Source organism: Carassius auratus, chromosome 13 (assembly GCF_003368295.1).
Source record: "Carassius auratus strain Wakin chromosome 13, ASM336829v1, whole genome shotgun sequence".
Lineage (NCBI taxonomy): Eukaryota > Metazoa > Chordata > Actinopteri > Cypriniformes > Cyprinidae > Carassius > Carassius auratus.
This window is the reverse complement of record NC_039255.1, coordinates 25,584,970-25,612,139: the sequence shown is the minus strand read 5'-3', so window position 1 is coordinate 25,612,139 and position 27,170 is coordinate 25,584,970. Positions and strand designations below refer to the sequence as shown.

The 27,170-nt window shown below is 40.7% G+C and overlaps 1 protein-coding gene across 4 annotated transcripts; it reads right to left on the bottom strand.

Moving 5' to 3' along the window:
- Nucleotides 1-2,218: 2,218 nt before the first annotated feature.
- On the bottom strand, nucleotides 2,219-26,580 carry efemp1 (EGF containing fibulin extracellular matrix protein 1). 4 transcript variants are annotated; one of them, XM_026279293.1, is made up of 11 exons: nucleotides 26,380-26,580; nucleotides 25,822-25,909; nucleotides 25,636-25,681; nucleotides 25,212-25,499; nucleotides 20,393-20,515; nucleotides 19,620-19,739; nucleotides 18,462-18,581; nucleotides 17,023-17,142; nucleotides 16,284-16,407; nucleotides 15,965-16,157; nucleotides 2,219-4,475 (listed from the first exon to the last, which is right to left on the bottom strand). In XM_026279293.1, exons 2-11 carry the CDS (start codon nucleotides 25,900-25,902, stop codon nucleotides 4,314-4,316), a joined length of 1,377 nt encoding a protein of 458 aa, XP_026135078.1. In that variant the 5' UTR covers nucleotides 25,903-25,909; nucleotides 26,380-26,580; the 3' UTR covers nucleotides 2,219-4,313. The 4 variants fall into 4 exon arrangements, with proteins under 4 accessions (XP_026135078.1, XP_026135077.1, XP_026135080.1 ...); XM_026279292.1 differs by having other exon boundaries at nucleotides 25,636-25,684; nucleotides 26,380-26,579; XM_026279295.1 differs by lacking the exons at nucleotides 25,822-25,909; nucleotides 26,380-26,580 and having other exon boundaries at nucleotides 25,646-25,666.
- Between the last annotated feature and the right edge of the window lie 590 nt (nucleotides 26,581-27,170).

The following is a 27,170-nucleotide window of genomic DNA, read 5'->3' as shown; positions in this document are numbered from 1 at the left end:
ACAAATTTGATTCTATAAATCAAGATGCATTTATTGGTCTTCCTCATCTGGAATATCTGTAAGTGTCTCACTGCAAGAGAAAACAGTTAATCTGATGATTCTCATATGTAACGACTGGAATGGTTTGTGTTTTGCATTGAGCTGACTTCGCTGTTTTTTTTTTCTCCCAGGTTCACTGAAAATAACCAAATCAAGTCCATATCGCCATTTGTCTTCAGGGGACTCAAGTCCTTGATACATTTGTGAGTATTTCTGTATAATACCGTTGGCATGTTGTTGATCCACGTTATCGTCTCGGGTTACTTGACTGTAACCCTGTTCCCTGAAAAAGCGGGAACGAGATGCGGAGCTCAATAGCGCTAATGAGAACATTCTTTGTTCGACCGGTTGTGAAGCATGTGTGTCAAACACACCAAGAATTGGCTTAAATAACCTCGGCAGGTGACGTCACTGATGACGTGCACCTGCAGGTTATAAATAGACGTGAAATGGAAACATCCTCAGGTTACCCCTTTGTCTGAAGAGACGTCCGGACACGTCAACAGTGCGGCATTGAGGCACAGCATCTCGTTCCCGCTTTTTCAGGGAACAGGGTTACAGTCAAGTAACCCGAGACGTTGCCTATCAAAAGCTACTCTCGATGCTGTGCTCAATAGTGCTAATGGGAACAAGAATACCAACGCCGCTGCACTGTAAGTGTCTGGACCCCAGACAAAGGTTGAGTAGTGTGTGCACACAAACATCAAAGCGGTCTCAGACATGACTCTGGGATGTGGACTCAAGGGCATGCGAGCCCGGAGTAGCATCGACATCCAAACTATAGAATCTGAAAAATGTGTGTGGAGAGGACCATCCTACCGCATCACACACTTGCTGCAAGGGCGTACCTCTTGCTCAAGCCATTGAAAATGCAACCCCACTGGTGGAATGGGCACTAATTCCTAGAGGCGAAGTTTGACCACGCGCCTCGTAGGCTAGGGCAATAGCAACCCTCACCCAATGTGAAACTGTTTGCCTGGTGGCAGCCGCACCCCTGACTGCGGCCCCCACGGCATATGAAAAGCTGTTCTGACTTGCGCCACTGGCTAGTGTGGTGGAAGTAAATCTGAAGAGCACATACTGGACACAGTAAGTGAAGTCTTTTCTGCTCCGGTGTTGTAAATGGCGGAGGACAGAAGTCTTTGGAAATGAGTAGGATGGACATCCAAACTATAGACCCTGAAAAATGTGTGCGGAGAGGACAAAAAAAAAAAAAAAAGGAATAAATGAATCCTTAGGTCAGACCATTCTATTTTTGTTTTAAATCTTGAAATTATACAATCTAATTCAAATTTTAAAAAAAGTGCGTAGCATTTTTGTTTGGATTTTGATTACAATGCAGTGGTTGCCTCTAATTTCAAATGGTTACAGAAATTTTTGCCATTAAATAAATTTGCTTTAAAAAAAAATCAGCCAATTTGCTAGTTAAAACAAGAAAATAAGATAGGATTCTGAATCGGCTATAAATTATGATGAAGGACTAGGAGGTTTTCGTCAGATTCACCTGCCTCTTCTCAGCATGAAGACTCCTTGCATGATGGTGCTAATTAGGAACCACAACTGGAATTATCCAAGGTTTTCTTTTACATGATCTTCTCTTGCACTCGTAAATTTATGTTGTGTTTTTAATTTGTGACTGCTGTACTTTCACTGAAATACATGATATTCTATTTATAAATGTTTATCATAAATGAATGTGACAATTTGTTTACTGCTTTCTTAACTTTTAAACAGTGTATTTTTATGTGGCAGCTGGGTGACATATTTGATATGTAGATTGGAAATTTGATATACACATTGACAGTCTAAGAAGTGTAGTGTTTGCCTGTTTATTTGAACCATATTCACTACAAATTGTACAATCAAAGGCAGTGCTGTTTTCAGCCAGATAAAAATAGTTTCATGCCTACATTTTGCAGACACTGACACTAACTTTAAATAAATTATTTCCAGAATCTTTGGAAAGATGCAATTTTTCAATGATTCAGGATGAATCCTGCTTTCTGCTTGGAAAGAGTGCTAATTATGTAGACCCAGCTAATCAGTGTCTTCAGAATTATTAGAAACTCCAGGAAGGTGTGTTGGGTCCAATGCTGTTTTTTTTAGATAAACAGGAAGTGATTATAACATTATATGAATTATATAAAGAAGAAGAAAATCATGGGGGGGGGGGGGGGCATTTGAGAAGATAATCAATGTATTTTCCTTTATTTTTAACTGTTATTGTTCAGTGTACAAATAATCATGTTCAACAATTAAAAATCACATTTTGTTAAACACCAAAAAGTTCCATACCATGATATTAATGTTGTATTTCTCATCCTTTAAAGCTCTGAGATATCTGTGTTTCAGCTAGTGAGTAATGTCAGGCTGAAGCCTATTTATTTGAAAGCAGATGAATTATGAGAAATTGCAAAGCCAGAATCTGGTTATTTTCATGTCATCAGTACAAAACATAACAGCAATGTAACTTAACCAACATACGATACCCAAACAACTTTGGCAAAGTATTAACATGCCAGAGGTCAACACTTTCACTTTCTATGTTTGACAAAGTACACATCAACTGATAGATCTCAAATTTGAGCTTCAACTTATGACCACTGTATTATATCTATTAGTGACCAACATTAGGAGATTAGGGTTAGAAAGAAAGGACTCCAAAAACTGTAAAATGCAAAACACTACTGTCTGCTGACAACAGTTAGGCAAAACCTCAGCAAAAGAAAGCTGTTATACAGTAGAGTCATTCAGTCATGTGCACACTTTTTTCGAAATTAAAATTTATACATAATCTGAATAAATAAGATTTCCATTGATGTATGGTTTATTAGGATTGTCCGGTATTTAGCCAAGATACAACTATTTGAAAATCTGGAATCTGGGGGAGCAAAAAAATCTAAATACTGAGAAGATCGCCTTTGAAGTTGTTCAAATGAATTCTTAGCAATGAATATTACTAATCAAAAAAAAAAGGTTTGATATTTTTACGGTAGGAAATTTACACAATATCTTCATAGAACATGATCTTTAAATAATATCGTACTGATTTTTGGCTATTGCTAAAAATATACCCCGGCAACTTAAGACTCACATTTAATGAAGACATGGCCCTGAGTAAATGCTTGTTCTTAAATTAGCAGGGCTCCTTGTCAAGATCATTATTACAAATTTATGCACAACAACTTATCCAATTAAGAGCTGCCCTACAACTTTCAGTTAAGTGTAATTTCTTTTTTAGTTTTACCAATAGACTGCAGTAATCTAGCTGATGTTATTTCACTCTGAAAATAACAGACACACCATTATTACTGACATGCCTCTGATTAAAAATAAAATAAAAAAGCCTGTCAGTCAGGCAAGATTTGAAACTGCAAATTTAAGCATTTGTAGCATTGTGCTGATTACAATCAAATTAAACGATTTTGATGTAAAAAAAAAAAAAAAAAAAAAAAAAAAAACAGAGAGAGAGAGAGAGAGAGAAAAAGATTACAATGGAACAAAAAGGTGCCAACTGTGGGCTTTCCTGTGATGTGGTTTAAATGACTTTTTGTTGAAAATTTCTGATTAAAAAGATTCCCAATTTACATTTGATATAAAACTGTTACAGAACATTACTGGTCATTTTTAGAAATGGTTATAGTTTAGTAATAGAAAATTGTGTCATTTTATATTGAAGAATGGCACCAGTCGTGTTATTCCCACCACATCAGTTCATGACTCTGAGGCTGTCTAACCATTTGAGATGTTTGTTCTCAAACCTACAGTATAAACTGTCCCCAGTTTTTTGACTGACAAACTCTGAAAGCAAGCAGTACTTGCAAATGTGAATAAACTCATTATAAGATTATGCTTTTGGTAAATGTGCTGTACTTGTGTGTGACAAACAATCACCCATCCTTCATATACAGAAGAAATTCATTCAAAGGCATCCATTCTACTCTGTTGTTGAATACTTTTCAGTGGTTGATCAAAGAGATCCATCACACTAAATATCCTCTCTACACCATCTACCCTGCGACTCCGACGAAGAGGAAATATGACAAAACCAATAAAGTTTTTAGATTTTAAATTACTAACATAAAATGTATTTTTTTTGTCACATTGGCAACCATTTTAGTGGCAGTCTGGAGCACAGATTCAGATAATTTTTTTATGACTGTAAGACAAAGACACATTAGAACAGTCAGCAATTCATAACATCTCACCGTTGCTGCGTGTAACTTTAATGCAAGCACTCTGGATGTGTATAAATGTGTGAAGCAGCAGTAGTGTTAGAAGGGGTAGGGTCCCACGATGATGGTGAGCCTTAGTAAAGAGCTTGAGCGATAGTTCATCACTGTGTGTTGAGTGATCATCTCCAGATCAACGATCAGCTCCTGAGGGCCCTCCAGGGACTTTGTCAAGACCAGCATCGCACCAATGCTGCTGAACCGCTAATGCAATGAACGACAAATACATGGAAATCAGAGATATCCCCCAAAAATCATCAAATTTCCTCAATGATGGTGATTTTAATCAAAATCTACATTATTTGCATGCAGACATGAGGTAGTGGTTGAGCACACTTAAATCCATGTCACATGGAATTGTGTGGTGCATATTTGCAACACACCATTATACAGTAGCTCCAAATAACCAAAGCGACTTGCAAATGAGGACAAATCGAAATCAATTTGTCGAAATCATACTCTAGATTTAATACTGTCACATGGAATTGATGTTGATAGTGTTGAAATTATGCAGCCAAGTGATGATGTCTCAGATCATTATTTAGTTTTGTTCAAACTTCATATAGCCAAAAATTATATAATTATATAATTATACATATAGCCAATAAAATTCTACTTCTTGTTACAAGTATGGAAGAAACATCACTTCTACCACAAAAGACTGCTTTTTAAGTTATCTTCCTGATTTATCCAAATTCCTTAGCATTTCCAAAACCTCAGAACAACTTGATGATGTAACAGAAACTATGGACTCTCTCTTTTCTAGCACTTTAAATACAGTTGCTCCTTTACGCTTAAGGAAGGTTAAGGAAAACAGTTTGACACCATGGTATAATGAGCATACTCGCACCCTAAAGAAAGCAGCCCGAAAAATGGAGCGCAGCTGGAGGAAAACAAAACTAGAGGTATTTCGTATTGCTTGGTGGGAAAGTAACTTATCCTACAGAAAAGCATTAAAAACTTCTAGATTCGATTATCTTTCTTTTCTTTTAGAAGAAAACAAGGTATTTATTCAATACAGTGGCTAAATTAACGAAAAATAAATCCTCAACAACTGTTGACATTTCCTAACACCACAGCAGTAATGACTTTATGAACTACTTCTAGTAGGAACTTCTACCAGGAAGTATGACCATATTAGCCCGGTCCTGTCAACACTGCACTGGCTCCCTATCAAACATTGTATAGATTTTAAAATATTGCATATTACTTATAAAGCCCTGAATGGTTTTGTACCTCAGTATTTGAAAGAGCTTATTTTCTATTATAATCCTCTACGTCCGCTACGTTCTCAAAGCCCGCAATTTGATAAGACCTAGATTATCAAAATCAACTGCGGGCAGCATATCCTTTTCCTATTTGGGGCCTAAACTCTGGAATAACCTACCTAACATTGTTCGGGAGGCAGACACACTCTTGCAGTTTAAATCTAGATTGAAGACCCATCTCTTTAACCTGGCTTACACATAACATACTAATATGCTTTTAATATCCAAATCCGTTAAAGGATTTTTAGGCTGCATTAATTAGGTAAATCGGAACCAGGGACACTTCCCATAACACCCTATGTACTTGCTACATCATTAGAAGAATGGCATCTACGCTAATATTTGTCTGTTTCTCTCTTATTCCGAGGTCACCGTAGCCACCAGATCCAATCTGTATCCAAATCAGAGGGTCACTGCAGTCACCCGGTGTGACGATCGTGCACCAGAGAGACACAGGGAGATAGAGAGATCCAATTGCAGGTATTTATTCACTAAAGGGTAATCCAATTCGTTGTCAAACACAGCCAAGGTCAAAACCAAAAAGACAGTCCAAAATAAACAAACAAAGGAAAAGAGACAGGAAAGGGAACTCAGAAAACGAGCAGACTCGGAGGACGAGCAGACAGGAAGAATCTCGGGGGATGAGAATGCTGATACACGAAGGGTAAGGACTCCATACAAACAACAGGGAAAGACTGGTATTTATAGGGAGGCTAATGACAATAAATTTTCTGCACTTGGTGCAATTAACAGGAGTGCAATTACTGTGAAGACAGAACCAGACTAGAGGAATTCTAGTGCCTACAGTGAAGTGCCTAAGGGGAAGTGAGCCCACTGGTGGACACCCAGGGAAACAGAGACTAGACAGCGTGACATTACCCCCTCCTCCACGGAGCAGCTGCCAGATGCTCCATCCAAACCCAAGGGAAAACCAAACACAAAGAGACCAGGAGGGAGGTGGAGCGGCGAAGGACCAGGGGGAGGGACGGAGGGCCAGGTAAGATGGGGAAACAGAGACAAGAGAAGTGCTACACAGAACAAGGAGTCCAGGAGGGAGGTGGACCGGCGGAGGATCAGGGGGAGGGACAGAGGGCCAAGTCCATAGGAGGAAGACAGACAAAAACAACAAAAAAAACAACAACACAAAAACACAAGTCCAAGAAGGACATCACGTGAAGCCCACCAGGGCGGAGCAGAAGACCACCACATCCATGCGGCCGAAGCAGACGCCCCCCCCCCAGGGCGGAGCAGAAGACCACCACATCCGTGCGTCCAAACCAGACGCCCCCTAAGGCGGAGCAGAAGACCACCACATCCGTGTGTCCGAACCAGACGCCCCCCAGGGGGGAGCAGAAGACCACCACAACCGTGTGGTCAGGACGGACGCCCCCCAGGGCGGAGCAGAAGACCCCCACAACCATGTGGTCAGGGCAGAAGCCCCCCAGGGTGGAACAGAAGACCACCACGTCCGTGTGGTCGAACCAGACACCCCCAAGGGCGGAACAGAAGACCACCACATCCTTGTGGTTGAGGCAGAAGGCCCCCAGGGTGGAGCAGAAGACCACCACAACCGTGTGGTCGGGATGAAAGCCCCCCAGGGTGGCGCAGAAGACCACCACGTCCGTGTGGTCAAGACCGGAGACCCCCAGGGCGGAGCAGAAGACCACCACAACCGTGTGGTCAGGACTGAAGACCCCCAGGGCGGTGCGGAAGACCACCACATCCGTGTGGCTGGACAAACAGGAGGACAAGTCTGGTTGGGAAAGTCTGAAACATAGAACATGAACATGTTAAGGGTAGCCTCCGTGGCCACAATAGGATCAGTCGGGTGCTCAGAGAGTTCGACTGAGACGTGACGAGCCTCTTGAAGTTACGCAGTGGCGAGAAGAGACTCTGGTAGTTCAGCAGAGACGTGGAGAGGCTCTGGCAGTTCCACAGAGAAGTGACGAGACTCTGGTAATCCCATGGGGTTTATACAGGATTCCAGAAGATCAATGGTTACTTGACTCTGCTCATGAAGATTATTGGTGACTTGCATTTGTTCATGAAGATCATTGGTGACTTGTATTTGTTCATGAAGATCATTGGTGACTTGTATTTGTTCATCAAGATCAATGGTGACTTGCCTTTGTTCATCAATATCACTGGTGACTTGAATTCTCCCGTGAAGAACCCCGATGACTTGACTCTGTCCTTGAAGATCACCAGTGACTTGACTCTGTCCTTGAAGATCACCAGTGACTTGACTCTGTCCTTGAAGATCACCAGTGACCTGACTTGACTCTGGAAGGTCAATGGTAACTAGTCCCGACTCTGGAAGGTCAACGGTGACAAGCCCTGACTCTGGAAGGTCAATAGTGACTATTCCTGACTCAGGAAGGTCAATGGTGACTAGCTCTGATTCTGTAAGGTCAATGGTGACTAACCCTGACTCTGGAAGGTCGACGCTGACTAACCTTGACTCTGGAAGGTCAACAGTGACTAACCCTGACTCTGGAGGGTCCGCGAGCACCTGACTTGACTCTGGAGGGTCAACCGGAACCTGACTCAACTCTGGGAGGTCAACGGGCATCTGACTTGACTCTGGAAGGTCAACAGGAACTAACCCTGACTCTGGAAGGTCAGTTGAGGCTGTCATCCGGTACAGAGGTGAAGGATAAGCAGCCATCTTGTGCCATAACTCTGGACCGGCAGCCACCTTGGACAGTGGCACTGGGCCGGCGGCCAACTTGGACACTGGTGCTGGGCTGGCGGCCACCTTGTGCTGTGACCATAGACTGTAAAAAAATATGGACGTGGTGTCCGTGACGTCACCCATAGACTCCTCATTAGCGGTTTTGAAGCCTAAAGTGTGTAGAGCGGGCCGTCGCCATCTTGGCAGCGCGTCACCGCGCGACTCTCCCGGATAATCGAAAATGGGCAAAAAGGCGGGAGCTGATTGCTGAAGCCATGCCCACCTAGTGCGACGGCATTGTCAGCAGCAGCAATCCACCTGTCACTCAAGTGGCCACGCCCTTAATTATGCAGAACTTTAAGTCTTAATATAATATAAACGGATGAGTTTAAAAAAAATTCACCCCCCTCACAGTTGTCATGAAGGGCAAAATTAGCAATATAGACCAAAATAATTTTTTGAACCAGGCTGTAAACATCTTTTTTTCTGCTGTAAAGTTGGGCATTTTAACATGGGGAGTCTATGGGACTGACTCCCTTTTGCAGCCAGCCTCAAGCGGCAAGTTGATGAATTGCAGTTTTAGTCACTTCCTTATTGGCCTCACGAGAGAGAGCGGGAGGTTGCCGCTCGGCTGTGACGCTGGGCTGGGGGCCATCTTGGGCAGTGGTGCTGGGCTGGCGGACATCTTGGGCAGTGGCGCTGGACTGACGACCACCTTGTGCTGTGACGCTGGGCTGGCGGCCATCTTGTGCAGTGGTGCTGGACTGACGACCACCTTGGGCTGTGATGCTGGGCTGGCGGCCATCCTACCAGAAGAGACAGGAGTGGCTGGGGAATCCCACGGAAGCCGATGCTGCAAGTAGCACACAAACTCCCAGAACTCGAATGTGTCCAATTGATCCAGTTCCTTCTGAGGAACCGGGTCATCCAGTCCAGTATTAAAATATTCCTTAAGGGCCGCATTATTGTACCCCATGCCCTCGGCCAGGGACCAGAACACCAGTGGCATGGCACCCACATCATTGCCCTCTTGGCGGAAGGTGGCTAACTTAATGTATTTCGCCCTCCGTTCCACCATACTGGCTGGGGAGGAGACATGAAAGGACATACCACTTGATCTCTTTGATGGAGTCTTTCTGTGATGATCATGCACCAGAGAGACACAGGGAGATAGAGAGATCCAATTGCAGGTATTTATTCACTAAAGGGTAATCCAATTCGTTGTCCAACACAGCCAAGGTCAAAACCAAAAAGACAGTCCAAAATAAACAAACAAAGGAAAAGGGACAGGAAAGGGAACTCGGAGGACGAGCAGACAGGAAGAACCTCAGGGGACGAGAATGCTGATGCACGAAGGGTAAGGACTCCATACAAACAACAGGGAAAGACTGGAATTTATAGGTAGGCTAATGACAATGAAGTGACTACACCTGGTGCAATTAACAGGAGTCCAATTACTGTGAAGACAGGAGCAAACTAGAGGAATTCTAGTGCCTACGGTGAAGTGCAATAGGGGAAGGGAGCACACTGGTGGACACCCAGGGAAACAGAAACTAGACAGTGTGACACCCGGATCCATTACGTATCCAGACCAGATGGTGGATCAGCACCTAGAAAGGACCTCTACTGCCCTGAAAGACAGCGGAGACCAGGACAACTACAGCCCCAGATACATATCCCCTGTAAAGACCTTGTCTCAGAGGACCACCAGGACAAGACCACAAGAAACAGATGATTCTTCTGCACAATCTGACTTTGCTGCAGCCTGGAATTGAACTACTGGTTTCGTCTGGTCAGAGGAGAATTGGCCCCCCAACTGAGCCTACTTTCTCCCAGGGTTTTTTTCTCCATTCTGTCACCGATGGAGTTTTGGTTCCTTGCCGCCGTCGCCTCTGGCTTGCTTAGTTGGGGTCACTTCATCTACAGCGATACCGTTAACTTGATTGCAAATAAATGCACAGACACTATTTAACTGAACAGAGATGACATCACTGAATTCAGTGATGAACTGCCTTTAACTATCATTTTGCATTATTGACACACTGTTTTCCTAATGAATGTTAGACGCAATGTATTTGCTTTAAAGCGCTATATAAATAAAGGTGACTTGACTTGACTTGACAATAGAAGCAATCCAAACTAACAAAAGGGCAACAATATGTAAGCACAAATTTAAGTCTCGGTTAGCCTACGCAGTACATGTAGCAAGGTGTTGGACCCCCTTTTGCCTTCAGATCTGCCTTAATTCTTCATAGCATAGACTCAACAAGGTGTTGGATACATTCCTCAGAGATTTTGGTCCATGTTGACATGATAGCATTACGCAGATGCTGCAGATTTGTTGGCTGCACATCTATGATGCAAATCTCCCATTCTACCACATTCCTAAGGAGCTCTATTGGATTGAGATCTGGTGACTGTGGAAGCCATTTAAGGTAAGGTTTTGATATATTTACAGTAGGAAATTTACAAAATATCTTCATGGAACATGATCTTTACTTAATATCCTTATGATTTTTGGCATAAAAAAATCGATAATTTTGACCCATACAATGTTTTTTGGCTATTGCTAAAAATATACCCCAGTGACTTAAGACTGGTTTTGTGGTCCAGGGTCATACACACACATGCACACACATACACAAAGAAAAACAAGTAGATAAAATAAAAATATAGAAAGCTAGTTTAAAAAAATAGAGATAAATAGATAAAGTACAATTAAAATAGAATAGAAAGTGGTAGAGTTAGAGGGCCAAATAAAGATGGAACAGATGTTTTTTTTTTGTCATTTCTTATAGAGGCTAAGGACTCGGATTGAGTTGGGCAGGTCACTCCACCAGGAGGAAACAGTTAATGAAAAAGTAAGTGAAAGTGATTTTGTGTATCTTTGAGATGGCACAATAATGCGTCATTCACTTGCAGAATGCAATAATGGCATAACTCTGAAGTAATGAATTTAGGTAAAGGGGTGCAGAAAAAATGGTCGTTTTGTAGGCAAACATTAATGCCTTGAACTTTATGCGAGCAGATACTGGTGACAGTGCAAACTGATGAACAGAGGTGTGATGTGTGTTCTTTTTGCCTCATTAAAGATTCATCTTGCAGCAGTATTTTAGATTAATTGTAGAGGTTTAATAGAAGTGGCTGGAAAACCTGCCAAGAGAGCACAGCAATAGTCCAGTATGGATAGAACAAGACCTTGAACAAGTAGTTGTGTAGCATGTTCTGAAAGAAAAGGCCTGATCTTCCTAATGTTGTATAAAGCAAATCTGCAGAACCAGGCAGTTTTAGCAACGTGGTCTGAGAAAGTCAGCTTATCATCAATCACATCTCCATGGTATATAGCTTTTTTTTGAAGGAGTTATGGTTGATTAGCCTAATTGGATGGTGACATTTTTAAAAAAGTGATGGGTTTGTTGAAACCACAATAAGTTATGTCTTGGCCAAGTTGAGTTGAAGGTGATGGGCTGTCATCCAAAAAGAAATGTCTGTTAGACATGTTGAGATGTGAGCAGCTATCTTTGGATAATCAGGATGGAATGAGTGGTAGAGTTAAGTGTCATCAGTATAGCAGTGATATGAAAAGCCATGTTTCTGGATGACAGAACCTAGTGATGCCATGTAGACAGAGAAGAGAAGTGGTCCAAGAAATGAGCACTGAAGTACCCCAGTATCTAGATTTTGTGACTTGGACATCTCACCTCTCCAGGATACATTGAAGGATCTATCTGAGAGGTAAGACTCAAACCACTGTAGTGCGATTCCTGAGATGCCATATTCCAATTGGGTTGACCGGAGAAGCTGATGGGTCACCATATCAAAAGTAGCGGACAGATCCAGCAAGATAATTATAGAAGATTTGGTCGCCATCCATCGGCTGCTTTTGCCAGTCTTAGGGCTTCAACAACTGAGAGCATGGCAGTCTCAGTCGAATATCTACTTCTGAAGCCAGATTGGTTGCTCTCCAGGAGTTTACTCTCTGTGAGAAATGTAGAGACTTGATTGAACACAACTTGTTCAAGTTTTTTTGCAATGAAAGAATTGGGTTAAGAGTGGGTTTCTTAAGAAATGGGGTTATACGAGCCTGTTTAAATGTTGAGGGAAAAACACCAGTGTGAAGGAATGTGTTAATGATGTGAGTGAGTGCAGGTACAATGGCTGGGGAAATGGCTTGAAGGAGATGAAATGGAATAGGATCAAGCTGACAAGTAGTAGGATGATTGGAAAGGATGAGTTTATAGACTCCTGCCTCAGACAGTGGAGAGAAGAATAAAAACATAGTGTTTGCAGGTAAGATGTGTTTGACAGTTTGTGGTGTGGCAAATTGTGCAGCTGTTAGAGTTGATGGAGCAGAGGGATGAGGAGGACAAAGGAGGGAGGAAAATGTTTTAAAAATCATGCAAGAGTTAGGTGAATAGTTAATTTTGTTGTGATAGTATGTCTTTTTAACAATGGAGACATTAGCAGAGAATGAAGAGAGGAGTGATCAATATACATTTGTAATGTTCTGCCTGAGATTCCCTTGGTTCACCACTGGATGGCTGAATTTAAACCCAGAACACCATTTTGTTTTGTTACTTGTAGTACACCTGTACTGAGTGATTCACCTTTGTTGTCATAAACAGTAAAGTGTGTTCAGCTGAATTCAATTTCTGGTTTGTCTGACGGGTATAAAAAAGGTTAGTATAGCATGGGAGCAGTCGCAGCAGCCCTCCAGTGAAGCCCTCCTCGTGTGAAGAACGAAGAGTGTAAAGACCATTGACTCTACTGTGTGACTCCACTGGGCAGGGACAACGGCAAGGTAAACAAAGCTGATTTCATTACTTCTATTATTAGTTATTCAAAGCTAAATCTCATGACCCTGACAGAGACTTGGATCAAACCAGAGGACACTGCTACACCACTCTCTAATAATTTCTCATTCTTCCAATCCCCCCGTTTGACTGGAAGAAGTTGAGGTACTGGTCCAATCTCTAATGATTGGAAATTTACTCCTTTACCATTGCCTTTGGATATCAACAGCTCCTTTGAATCTCGTTCAGTTACTGTTACCTACCCTCTTAAACACAGGTAGGTAACTTTTTTGATGAAATAGATGTGGTGGTCTTAACATTTCCTGAGGATGGTACTCCCCTAGTAGAACTACAGACCAGTTTCCCTTCTTCTTTTCATTGCAAAAACACTTGAACGAGCTGTGTTCAACCAAGTCTCTGCCTTTCTCACACAGAACAACCTCATTGACAGCAACCAATTTGACTTCAGAAGTGGACATTCAACTGAGACTGCCATGCTCTCAGTTGTTGAAGCCCTAAGACTGGCAAAAGCGGAATCCAAATCTGCAATACTTACCTTGCTTGATCTGTCCTCTGCAAACCACCAGATCCTCCTGTCAACCCTACTGGCAAAGGGCATCTCAGGAACCAAACTCCATTGGTTTGAGTCTTACCTATCATATAGGTCCTTCAAAGTATCTTGGAGACGTGAAGTGTCCAAGTTGCAACATCTAACTACTGGGGTGCCTCAGGGCTCAGTTCTTGGACCACTTCTCTTCTCTGTCTACATGGCATCATTAGGTTCTGTCATTCAAAAACATGGCTTTTCATACCACTGCTATGCTGATGACACTCAACTCTACCTCTCATTCCATCCGGATGATCCAACGGTAGCTACTCACATCTCAGTTTGTCTAACAGACATTTCTTGCTGGATGAAGAACCATCACCTTCAACTCAACTCAAACTGCTTGGGTTTCCAGCAAACGCATTGTTTCATCACAATTTCATCACAATTTCACCATCCAGTTAGGCACATAACTCCTTCAAAAACAGAATATGATTGATGAACAGCTAACTTTCTCAGACCACATTGCTAAAACTATCCGGTCTTGCAGATTTGCTTTATTCAACATCAAGAAGATCAGGCCCTTTATTTCGGAACATGCTGCACAACTCCTTTTTAAAGTTCTTGTTCTGCCCAGACTGGAGTATTACAATGCTCTCTTGGCAGGTCTTCCAGCCAGTTCAAACTTTTACAATTAATCCACAACGCGGTAGCAAAAATATTTTTTTAAGGAGCCGAAAAGAATGCACCTCACACTTCTGTTTATCAGTTTGCACTGGCTACCAATAGCTGCGCACATAAATTTCAAGGCTTTGATGTTTGCCTACAAAACCACCACTGGCTCTGCACCCCTTTACCTAAATTCATTACTTCAGACTTATGTGACCTTTAGAAGCTTGCGTTCTGCAAGTGTTACTTGCTTGATTGTACCAACCCAAAGAAGCACAAAGTCACTTTTACAGACTTTTAAATTAAATGTTCCATCCTGGTGGAATGACCTGCCCAACTCAATACGAGCAGCTGAGTCCTCAGCCAACTTCAAGAATCAGCTTTAAACAAATCTCTTCCATCTTTATATGACCCTCTAATTTACAATCACTGACTCACTCACTCACTGTTCTAATTCTATTATTAAAAATAAATAAATAACTAGATTTCTAATATTTTTTGTATTCTATCTGTTTTCTTTTCATTTATTACACAATTAACAAAAGCAACAAAAAAGACCTCTAACACTAGCTTGCTCTATTCTGTTTTCTTTTTATTTATTATACTATTTAAAAGCCCTTGCTACGTGTTCTGTGTCAAAGCTAGCTGAGACTTGTTATAGCACTTGTGCATCATTGCTCTTTTGTTGACTTTGATTGCTTCCATTGTCCTCATTTGTAAGCTGCTTTGGATAAAAATGTCTGCTAAATGACTAAATGTAAATGTAACCATGTGATAATACATTCAATGTTATTCACTTCACCCATTAATGTTGTGGCTGATCAGTTGTACAGTAGCTAGGAAAGATCAGGGCTGGGCAACATTGGCATTTGAGATCCACTTTTCTACAAGTTTACCTCCAGCCCTGATCAAACTATAGCTTTCTAAATTCCCTGACTTAGTAATCCTTGATAGTGTCTGATTTGTTAACTGCACATTTAATGTTTGACTGTGAAAACAAAACATCTGCAATTAAAACAAAACAACAACAGCAGTTTGCATTGACTAGATGAGTGTAAGCCAGCAGATCATTATTTTATGTACTTTGTGAAATGTGCATTTCATTGGGTATTCATAAGATTAATTTATCCTCACTCAATGAAAAAATCCCAAAGAAATCAGTGGACAAAGACCTGTAAGTACTTTTCAATTAATTATTTATTGCTCATTTAATTTTTACTCATTTACAACAATATGAAAGATGTATCATTGTCTTGTTTTGTATATAAAATGACAGGCTCCCTTATATTACCACAATGTTGGGAAAACAATCAGGGAGGAGCTAATTTCTTATCTAATGTCTAATTTCTTGCCTAATGTGTCAGCAACTGACACAGATACATTTTTACATTCAGCATGATCAAGACATTTATATTTGATGATGTGATACTGGGAAAAGAAAACTAAATTACCTGCATTTGTGCAATCTGCTACACAAATCAGGTCTTACCTTGCCTAACAAGAAGCTTTATTAAAACTGAATGTGAGAAGAGATAAAGAATTATCTAATTTGTGAACATAAGACTTGAGTAACAATTACCACCATGTTCTCTTTGTAATTCAAAACCATAAAATAATAATAATAGCCACCATTTTAAACATGTTGGCCATTGCCAAAAACATGATTTGTCAAAGAGATATCAAATGAAATGGCTTCATTTTGACAGTTTGAGAAATACACAAATAAAAGGCTTGTTACTCACCCTAAGGAAGAACTCTCCTCCATCATTCCCAGCTTTAATCCTGAAGGTATAGTGTGCACTGGGGAAGATGTTTGTGGCTTGAATCTGAAAGATATCTGCTGGTACGGTGCGCTCTGAATGAATGCTCATATATTTGTAAACAATAGACTGCGGCAGGCCTCGACACGCACCCGCAGACTGGCAAGAACACCGACTAGGAATGAAAGCAATAATATTACTATTACTCTTAATTTTTTTTCCATGCTTAAGTGTCTCTGGTCAATTTCTGTGATCTTCATCTCTAGGTCTAGTACTAAGATATAAACACAGATTGACTTACTTTTCTGATGTCAGCACGTAAGGCTCCAGACACGGGTTCTGAGGGTAACAGCGATGACCTCCATAATAGTTCCAGCACATCTCATCTTCCCTACACTCATGGCCTGTGTCACACTCATTGATGTCTATGATACCAGAGAAAAGAGTGTGATTAGCAATTTGGCATATCTACTGTATATATGAAAATACAGGCCTTCCAATAGGCCAAACAACTTGCTCCATGCTCCAGGCAAAAATACACACAAAATCGTTTCATGTTGAATATCCCATTTTAGTCAGAAGTACATTGAATTACAAAAGTAATACTGTTACTGGAAATTCAAATGCCAATATACACAACATAAGCTTCATCTGAACAGCTTTCCTTCTGTTTAGAAAAGATAAACAGCCTTTCTGAGGTAACACTTTATTTTTAGTGTTCTTGTTACATGTTACATGTACTCTAGTAATAATGGTAAATCATGCATAATTACATGTAACTAACCCTAAACCAAACCCTAACCCTATAGTAAGAACATGTTGTTAATTAATTTAACTCAGTGCTTAAATGTATAATTAAACTGCAACAAGGAAAACTTAAAATAAAGTGTAAATCATGTGAGCACTGCATTGTTTCCATTAGCATGTGGTTAGGAATTCCTGGCCAGTCTTGCTCCGATGTGAAATATCTGGGTGTGGACTGATAGAAAGGAGGCCAGGCAATGATGAGTGTTATATTTTATGAAGGAGGAGGCCGATACCTTGACACATTCTTGTTCTCTGCAGCTGATATCCCTCTGGGCAGATGCAGGAATATCCACCGGGGCTGTTAATACACACATACTGGCACATGTAGCTGGAGAATGCGCACTCATCTATGTCTGGACACACAGCAGAACAACCCAAACTCAACAAACAGTGACATTTAAACTGCACAGAGTAAAGACAAATTATCGTTGTCTAAAGCCAGGCTGAAAACAATTCATCTAATGATAAACAATTACTTTTAGGGCTATCCAAACAAAATTTTGACCTCAAACACTTGAATTTGAGATGAAACTTCACAAAATGCAAAAACATTTCAGTGTGATCGATGTTTGGCATGTTTGAGCTAAAGTTGAAGAGTGAATGAGTACCGGTAATCTGAAGTGCTAATTCAAACACCTAATATCACCATATCGCATACATATAAAATGAGTCACAAGTCAAGTAATGAATATGCTCTTTCTGTTAGTATAACTCTAATCACAATAAGGACTGTTTTTACATGTTTGTATTGAGTCATTGCACCCTCTTGGCCTAGAAAACACAGCAAACTGAGAAGAGCCAGAGCCCCAGCCCCCATCATGTGCACCTTCTACAGAGGCACCATGGAGAGCATTCTAACGAGCTGCATTACTGTGTGGTATGGCGCCTGCAACGCATCCTATCGGAAGACTCTTCAACGTATTGTGAGAGCAGCTGAGAAGATCATTGGTGTCTCTCTCCACTCCCTCCAGGACATTTACGGAACCCGTCTCACCCCCAGAACCCTCTGCATCGCCAGTGATCCCACACACCGTCACACAGTTTCTTCACCCATCACACAGGAGTCTCCAGGCCAGCACCAACAGACTCAAGGACAGCTTCATTCATCAGGCTGTCGAGCTGAACTCCCTCCCGACATTGCCCCACCCCCTCCCCTCTTTTGCCCCAGGCACCACTGAACTCTGAACCCCCTCTCTCCTCTTTTGCTCCCCCACCCTTTATTTATTTATTTTTTCATGCCCTTATTTGTATAGTTGTATTTTATATTTAATCTGTATCTATCTGTATTTTTATGCTCCACTGTAAGTGATATCTGTATGCACCAAGGGTCTGAGAGTAATGCTATTTAAATTCTCTGTATGTATGTGCTGTACATGTGGAAGAATTAACAATAAAGCACACTTGACTTGACTTTACTCTTGGGGACTGATGATTTAAAACTCTGGTGTTCACTCATCTTTATTTCTAACTGAAATAAATTTCAATTAATAAATCAATCAAATTTTGGAAATAAATAATTTTCAAAGTTTTTGCCCCACTTTTGTCAGCTCTCATTTCCATGTCTTAAGCACTGAGCCTGTTTCACTGCTAGAAGCGTGCACAAACTAATACAACCTGGAAAGCAGAAAGTGCACTCAAACCAAACACAGGGACATCCAGCATTAGCACTTACCCACACAAGAGACCGTATCTGATGTAAGTTCATAACCCCGATCACACTGACAGATATATGAGCCCAGGAGGTTGAAACACTGATGTTGGCACGGCTGAGTCAGATCACACTCATTCACATCTAAAACAAAAGCCAAATGCATACACAGTTACTGAATATAGTTATACAGGTAATTTACTTATAGTTATATTCAGCACAATTCCAAGTGTACTATTGCTTTGTAACAATAGTTAAGTTGGTTAATTTAGTTGGTTAGTAGTAACAATTTATTTGGACAGTTAGTTCACATATTTCTTCTCTAACAAAAAAAGGTCACAAAAAAACCTTTGTAACCTTTCATCACTGAAGAATTCCTGATGTGGTTGATCAATGAACATAATTTATTGGTAAAGATCTTCAAGCTTTGATTTAGAGGTTAGATATCAGGCTAATGTTTCACATTCCTTAGTATCCTCAAAACAGCTGAACAATATTGAGTTGCAAATTAAAACTTTGAAAATCCCCCTTAAATCAACACAGAGGGTGGGCACTAAACCCTAGGATTGATTCCAAAGGGTGTCTGTTCTTTTGAAATATGTTGTGCTAACAGATACACCTTTAATTTGAAGCTTCTCTTACTCTTGTCCCACTTATGAAATCTTTTAAATTCCTGTGTTAAATATTTGAAATCAAATTCTTGGCAGAACTGTTAAACATGGTAATATAAGCTATGCTTTCTTGCCCTTTTATCATACTGACATGTATTTCACTTTATGGTATTAAGAGTTATAATAAGAGTAAAACGGTTATGAGTACTACTCTAATATATAAGAAGATTCCTGTATGTTGCATAATAATGAATCTTCTGTCAATATAACACTTAAAAACACAGACTGCTATTTAATGTTTTAATATTTTTCGGATTAACTCAGACAATCCCCTTCAGCACCTTGCAATTTTTGAATTAATTGGCTCAATGTAATGTGCTACTTAAAAAAGAAAGGGTTGTGCATTAAAATACAGACTATGTTGCTAAGTAAAGGCCTTGACCACCAGAGGGTGAGAGCAAATACAAAACAGAAGTTTATAGAGCTATTGCAGGTCATCTTGAATCCCACTGAACACACACATTTGTCCAAAGCTGTGCAGACAGGAAGGCAGGTTAGGTCTTTGACTCACCTACACAGCTGTGGTTGTTGCTGGCGAGCTGGTAGCCATCTTTACACTCACAGTAATAAGAGCCAGCAGTGTTCACACAACTGTGCATGCAGTAGTGTGATAGCATACACTCATTTCTATCTGTAAAGAGGTTTACAGACACAGTGTTTGAATAAACTTAGAATTCTTAACACATTTACAGGGTGATAGAAAAACTTTTTTTCCATAGATGAATATTATTTTCTTTTTAGACCAAGTCTGAAGTGGAATTCTCAAACCTACAACCTTAGGGTTAGGAGTCAAACTCTCTAACCACTAAGACATGACTTCCCCTAAGCACTATTGTTACCCAACACTAATTATGGGTTAATAATATTTCCAGCAAATGTGTCTATTATTTAAGAAAAAAATTATACTAATTTAATTTCAGTGCAACACTGAGAATATTGTGAATTAAAACCAATTATCAGTATTAGGATATTATTAGCATATTATTTACATGAAATATAAGTGTAATATTGTTTTACAGAAGACACTAGAAAAGTAACTGAAAGTGCCCCCTCCCAAATAAAGTTCCCCCTAGACCAGTTCAAAATACCTCCAGTTTAACCAGCAACAATATTGACCAGAAAGACCACACCGGCTGACAAGTTTAACCAGATACGTTTTGTTTCCTAGAACAGCCCAAAACAGTACTAACCAGTACTTACCAGAATGAATATATATTCTTATTATAGGATTGTATGTATTGTATATATTTACGCTTTGATGAGTAGATTGCAGTGTGAACTCACCCACACACTGTTCTCCATGTTTCTGGTATCCAGGATGACACTGACAGGTGTAGGAGCCTCTGGTGTTATAGCAGAGCTGGTCTGCATTGCATGTGTGTAGGCCTTTAGAGCATTCATCTACATCTGCCCAAACACACAATCACACAGTCTGATCAGTGCACATCATAACATTAAATTGTATTTTATTAAAGCCAGAAATTCAAATGTAGTTAAGGGGAATGGGTCACTGACAAGTATCATGAAAATAGTTAACATGAAAAGCGGAACATTCAATTGGTAATCATTCCACATAGAACCCAAAGCACAAAGTGCAGCTACAGACTGCTGGATTCAACCAGATTTACTGGATGGAAAGTACGTTTTAGGTTTCTTGTCACTGCATAATGAATCAATGATTGAGACCTGGTCCAGAAGCAAGTCCATTATGGCAGCTCCGATAGTGGGGGTCACAAGTGGAGCATGGCTTTGGCACTTCTCGGCTCTCTCTCTATATAGATATGGAGATATGGAGGACTCACCACCTATATCCCATGCTTATGAGGAGCTGGTGGAGGTTGTGACTAAGCTAAACATCAAAAGACCAGCAGGAGAAAAGGTAAGTTTGGCACAAAAGCTAATTATGACTGCCGTCAGGCCACCGACTTGTATCACTGGCCCACCAACGAGACATCGTGAGTCATCATCTGCTCCATGTCAGTACTTGTGTGCATGAAGAGACACTTTGGCTCCTGCCAGGGGGCATCAACCAGCCATCTACATACAGCTACTCATACAGGCAGCAGCAATCTCTTTCAGGGCATCAAGATCAGTTCCCAAGATACACCAGACGTCAGCCTCGAAAGGATTATTCCCCTAGAAGACATTTTTGGCAGCCTGAAAACTTCTGCCAAATATGTCTCAGTGGGTCCTGCATACAATAGAAAAGGGGATACAGAATCCAGTTTGATTCTAGACCATCAAAATGTGATGTAATGTTGTCAATGGTGGCCCCCAAGCAAGCTTGGATAATGGAACAGGAAGTTCAATCCCTTCTTCTGCTAGTGATTCTGTTTTCTACAGTTGGTATTTCATTATTACAAAGAAAGATGGAAGTGTTGCATCCCATGATAAATCTACGTTGGTTAAACCATACTCTGAGAAGATACAGGTTCAAAAGTTTGTACCATCCCTTTCATTGTGAACCATGCACAATAATAAAAATGATAAATGTGATGCACGGTTGCCTTGGTTCCTTGGTGATGAGGAAGAAAGTCTCTATCCCAGGGACCTGTGCTGGGGGCTTGTGTCACTGCAAGATGCCAATGACAGACACTTCCCTTTCCTTTCTGTGGAAACTCCAAGATGTTGGAATTAATTAAAATTACAGCCGGGTGGAAGTAGATCTCCCCGCATTTGTGGGTCTGGCCCCTAAGAGGGATCAGCTCCTGAACCATCTTAAAAGCTAGAGCTCCTGCCATGAGGGAATCATACTCCCTCCAAGAAGATGGTTTTCACATCATGGTGCAGGGAATTGGACCCAGTTACCTGCCTAGTGGCTTCAGTACTAGAGTTCATTCAGAACTGTTTCTCTGTGGGTCTATCCACTTCCATTCTTAAGGTCTATGTGGTGGTCCTTTTTGAAGCCCTGTTATGCAATGGGTTTTTGGGGAGACACCATTTGATAACTCTGTTCCTTTGTAGCACTTGTAGGATAATGCCTAACAGTAATGGTAAAGTCCCTAGGTTCTGTCGATGGGGTTGATCTGGTCCTAAACCATGGACATTTCAAAATCACCATCTCTGATTTTACAGGCCAAGAGAGGCATTTATTTACTGTGCCCTGTCAGGGCTCTTGATACTTATATATTCAAACATCTCAGTGGAGGTAAACTGACATGTCACTGGTATGTTTCAGGACCCCCAAGAAGGGGTTGATAGCCTCTAAAGAAAACATTAGCAAATATATTGTGAAAGAGATATCTAGTGCCTATGAGGCATGGCTCTAGCATTAAGGGCTCATTCTACTAGAAGTGTGACAGCTTCAAAAGGTTTACTGTTGGGGGTGCCCCTCCAGGAGATCTGTGAAGCTGTGGGATGGTCTTCCACATGTTTATGAGGTTTTATAGTCTTGACCTCCTTTCTACAGCAGGCTCTCTACTGCTTTTGTCCTCAGTTGTGCAAGGCAGTTTCATAACTGGTTAGGCATTTCACAGTATTTATTTATTTTTTTTACCTTTACAAGGGCATAATTATAATAATAATACACTATATGGCTGTTATCTATCACATGAAATAATAACAAGAAAATATTTTCACTGCAGAGGGGGCAGAGAAGCTGTATCTTCGGTGGAATTTGAGATGCATTTACACTGGTGGCAGATGGACTATTCTGACCATGTTTTTGACACTTTCCTGAACCCTTGACACTGTTATTTATTTGGCAGTCTATGGGACAAGCCTGCCAGTTTTTATCCAAAAATATCTTAAATTGTGTTCTGAAGATGAACAGAGCTTGTACAGTTTTAGAACGACATGGGGGTAAGTGAATAATGGCAAAATTTCCATTTGGCGATTAAGTATCCCTTTAATGATTATCTACAGTTTTGTTATGGAAATACCAGACTCAGGGACAGGATTAGCGGAAAATACACACAGGGATTTATTAACTGAGAGAATTAATGAGTAGGAATGGATAAGTATTAATGGAGCAATGAAATACTAGAGAATTAAGAGATTTAATGGAGCATGAAGAGGCTTTTGGAGTTCACACACTTTACCGGGATGAAGACTCAGAAGAGTAGACATGCAATGGAGAACATTGGAGACACAGGGGAAATGCTGGCAGTAATCGCATGAGAGAATCACAGAAGGTAAGTGGTCCTTCCATGAACTAGAAGACCAGACAATGGTCAGGGTAACAGCCTTCGCACCACTTCAGGACTTCTCCTGTTTTCCAGGATTGCACTGGGTTGTGTTTAATTTACCATGAATGCCCTGGGAATGCCCTGGGATGATGCCAATGGTGAGTCGCTCCGTAACGTGGAAATCTAGGGATCCTTGATGGAGTTGGCTAAGCCAGAGCTTGATGGGTCCCACATGGAAACACACATGACAGAAGCTGAGCAGTCTTCCTGTTACTGACTGGACTTCTTTTGAGCTGGAGTTGATGGCAGAGCTCCCCAGAGATAAAGCTGCCAGCTGTTCCAGAGTTGAGGAGGGAGAGTACTGAAATAAAGATATCACGAGTAGTAAGGGTGACCTCAGTGATGAGTGGAGATGCATGAGAATTAAGAGTATGAATGAAACTCACCACAGGTTAAGGAGGACGGATAGGGCAAACAGAGATGACATGCTATCATACTCTGCAGAACAAACAAAGACCCTGGACCAGCCACCGTTGCCGCTAAGCAGAGGATAAATGAGCATTGTCCACAACCATGGGCTCTGTACCTGGTTCTGGAGAGCTGGCATACTTTGGCTGTTCATAGGAGGAACACTGTTGGCCCTGTTGGTCTTCCAAACACACGGATGGAGAGTTGAAGGAAGCACTAGAGACTGATGGAATCATTGTAGGCAGAGGAATGCAGCAGCTACTTGGGTTGAGGAGTGAGCACTCATTCTACCCACCAGCGGCTGCCAGAGTGCAAAATTACATTTTTACTTGTTTTAAGTGATACAATTGCTCACTCACTCATGATTCACTAAGTGGTCTTCCAAACACTTCTCGGAAATAAGCTACAAAGCTGCTGAATGGCTGGGTGACTGGGCCATCCTTGTTCCAAATGGTTTCCGTGCACTGGAGCACTTGCCCTAATAAGAGAGATGACAAAGGAGATCTTGGATTTCTCAGTGGGAAATTGGTGCAGCTGCATCTTGAGGGCCAGTGAGAACTGTAGAGAAAAAAATCTGTTGCAGCCTTCTTCCAAACCGAAGTAGAGCACCAGGTTGGCCATAGGACTGACTACACAAACAGTTGCTGTAGGAGTGACTGGTGTGGTGATCAATGTTCTTGTGGATACGAAGGCCAGTCACAGCGAATCCACAATATCCTGAAATCGGTCCGTGGAACTCATGCTGCTGTGTTTGTTCTGGTCTTCTGTTATGGAAATACCAGACTCAGAGACAGACTTAGCAGGCTATAGACACAGTGATTTTATTAACAGAGAAAATGGGTGAGTAGCAATGGGTAAGTAATAATGTAATATTGGACCAATGCAATACTGGAGAATGAAGAGGTTTACTGTCTTTGCATGTGAATTAGCTGGAGTACAGACAATTCTCAGGGATGAAGACTTGGAAGAGTAGACACACAATAGAGGACATTGGAGACAGGGGCAATGCTAGAGGTAATCACAGGAGGTAAGTAGGCAGGTTCAAGAAGTGTGTTCTTTTATACAGGAGTTGATGAGGCTGCTGAAGAGGTGGATGTGCGGGTGATTGTGAACGGAACAAGTGAGTGACGGAGGAGTCTGGTGACACTGTGACAAGTTAGTAAAAAATATATATGGAGGGCTGCCCTTTTTTCAACTGAGTACATGCCACCCAAAATGTCTCTGCAGGGCCCTGAATATTAATTTGCATATATAAACTCTATTTATATAAATTTGCCTTTACTGGAATTATAATTTTATTTTATGGATTTCCTGTTATCTGACTCAAAGTATTTAAAAAAAAAAAAATTTTGGAACCATTTCAAACTAAATCAGAAAATTTAGCAAAAAACTGCATTGTTTGCAGAAAATCAATCATTGAAGAAAAAAAAAAGAGTTCTCCTACCCAGCCCACAAGTGAGACTAATGCTACCACATATACTGCTGTTGTGTTAAGAACAATGGCTTACCTTGGCAGTAGTTTTGCTCATCCAGTGTAAAACCCAGCAAGCACTGTGCGGCTCCAGCTGCTACTCCTCTATGGTTTGACTGGGTGCGAGTTTGAGGGGTCTGTGGGTTAGTGGGGTTCAGCGGGTTAAGGGGGGTTTGGGGAATGGTGTCTATGGGCTGGGATGATTCATCTCCATTAGTGACAAAAATCTGGGCATTCTGAGGGAGGCAGAGGTAGCCGCCATAGTGATTTATGCACTTCATGCCTCCTTTGCAGGCATCAGAGACAAGGGCACACTCATCAATATCTGTTCATGAACATGGAGAGAAAACTGGCATTAGGCTTTAGAATCATTTTTCAGAGACATTAAAATAGGCAAAAGACAACTGTTGACCATAAAAGGCCAGAGAGAGAATATTGTATCAACCACATTATTTTATTACCTTTGCATACCTCTTTAATGGGATCATATTCATAGCCTTCTGTGCACTGCTGTGAGGAAAACAAATAAATCACTGTATAAGAACATTTTATCTGTCAAATTAAAATATATATGAGCTGCAATAACAAAATTCTATACTCATTAATATGTATTATTTATATTTATTATGTACTGTAAATACACTTGCCGTATATGATACAGTCTCTTCTGCCTCTTGAGAAACAGCACTGGCAGCAATTGTCATTACCAGATAGATTTCCAACATCATGATGGTTCTGCATGGGTTAACAAATCAAAACAACAACATAACACCTGAAGTTACATCACTGCTGTACTTGTGAGAACATTTTAATCTGCTTTCATTGGCTCAACTCCAGTCAGAGCTCATGCAGTTCGCATACCTCTCTAGAAATGTCTTTTAGTGCTACAGAAAATGCATCTATTTAAAAAGCTATTACAAGCAGCTATCAAACACTTAGAACAATGTGTTTAATTAAAACCAGCAGCCTAAAGTTAAATACTTTACATTAATACACAGTAACACAGAAAAAACAACATGTGATCTGTTATCGCACAGGGTCTGTTTCATGATTTCATGGTTTAATAACACTTACTTCTATTAAATTATGTTCTAAAACAAAATGTTTGTGCAAAATAAAATGAATATCACAACTCATATAATACTTAAGATTCATGCACTGTAGAGTATGATATACTAGACAACATACTATAAAACCCGTCTCACCTGCTGTAAGAAGAGTCAGGAGTTTGGAGCTCAGTCCTGTGGATGGTGAGGGTTTGATGTGAGTATGGGAATGTCAGTGATGTTTGAGGAACACTTCATGACGCCATCATCGCTGCAGGAATGTGGGAGCGGTGAACAGGTTGTTTCCCGCTGCAGGAGTTTGATGTGTTTGTTTGGTGGGCTCTGGGAAGGGCAGGATGTGGCTCCCCCCACAGGTTCCTTAATAAACTCACTGATGCCAGGCATTGTGCTTCTATTCTAATAAGCCAGGGTTTAATGTCAGTGTCATATTGTCCATACTGTTTTACAGTTTTAATGCATTAGTCGTAAATGCCCTCTATCTGAGCAGTAGGCCTATACTGTATAATTCTGGAACACTCACTTCATAGCATTTCCTCAGTTTCCGTATTCAATTCCCTACTAAAAGTTTTTTGTTGTTGTTATGTATTCCCTTTATTGTAAAGTGACTCTAAATATAACATTATTAATATTATTATTGGACAAAGTGATCGAATGTAAACAAGTAATTGTCCACAGTGAAGAACTGATTTATTTTCCTCACTTTGCTTTGGATTTGAGATATACACAGTATATATATATATAGTGTTATGATGCATATGCAACTTGATGTATGAGCAATATTTCTTGATGTAATCAGTTATTAACAGGCTCAATTATATGTTATCTTATTGAATTCAAAAACCCTTATAATTTAAAACCCCTTTACTCTTAAAAACAAAAACATATTTTTCTATTTAATGTGCAATTCTAGAAATAATGATCCAGGCACT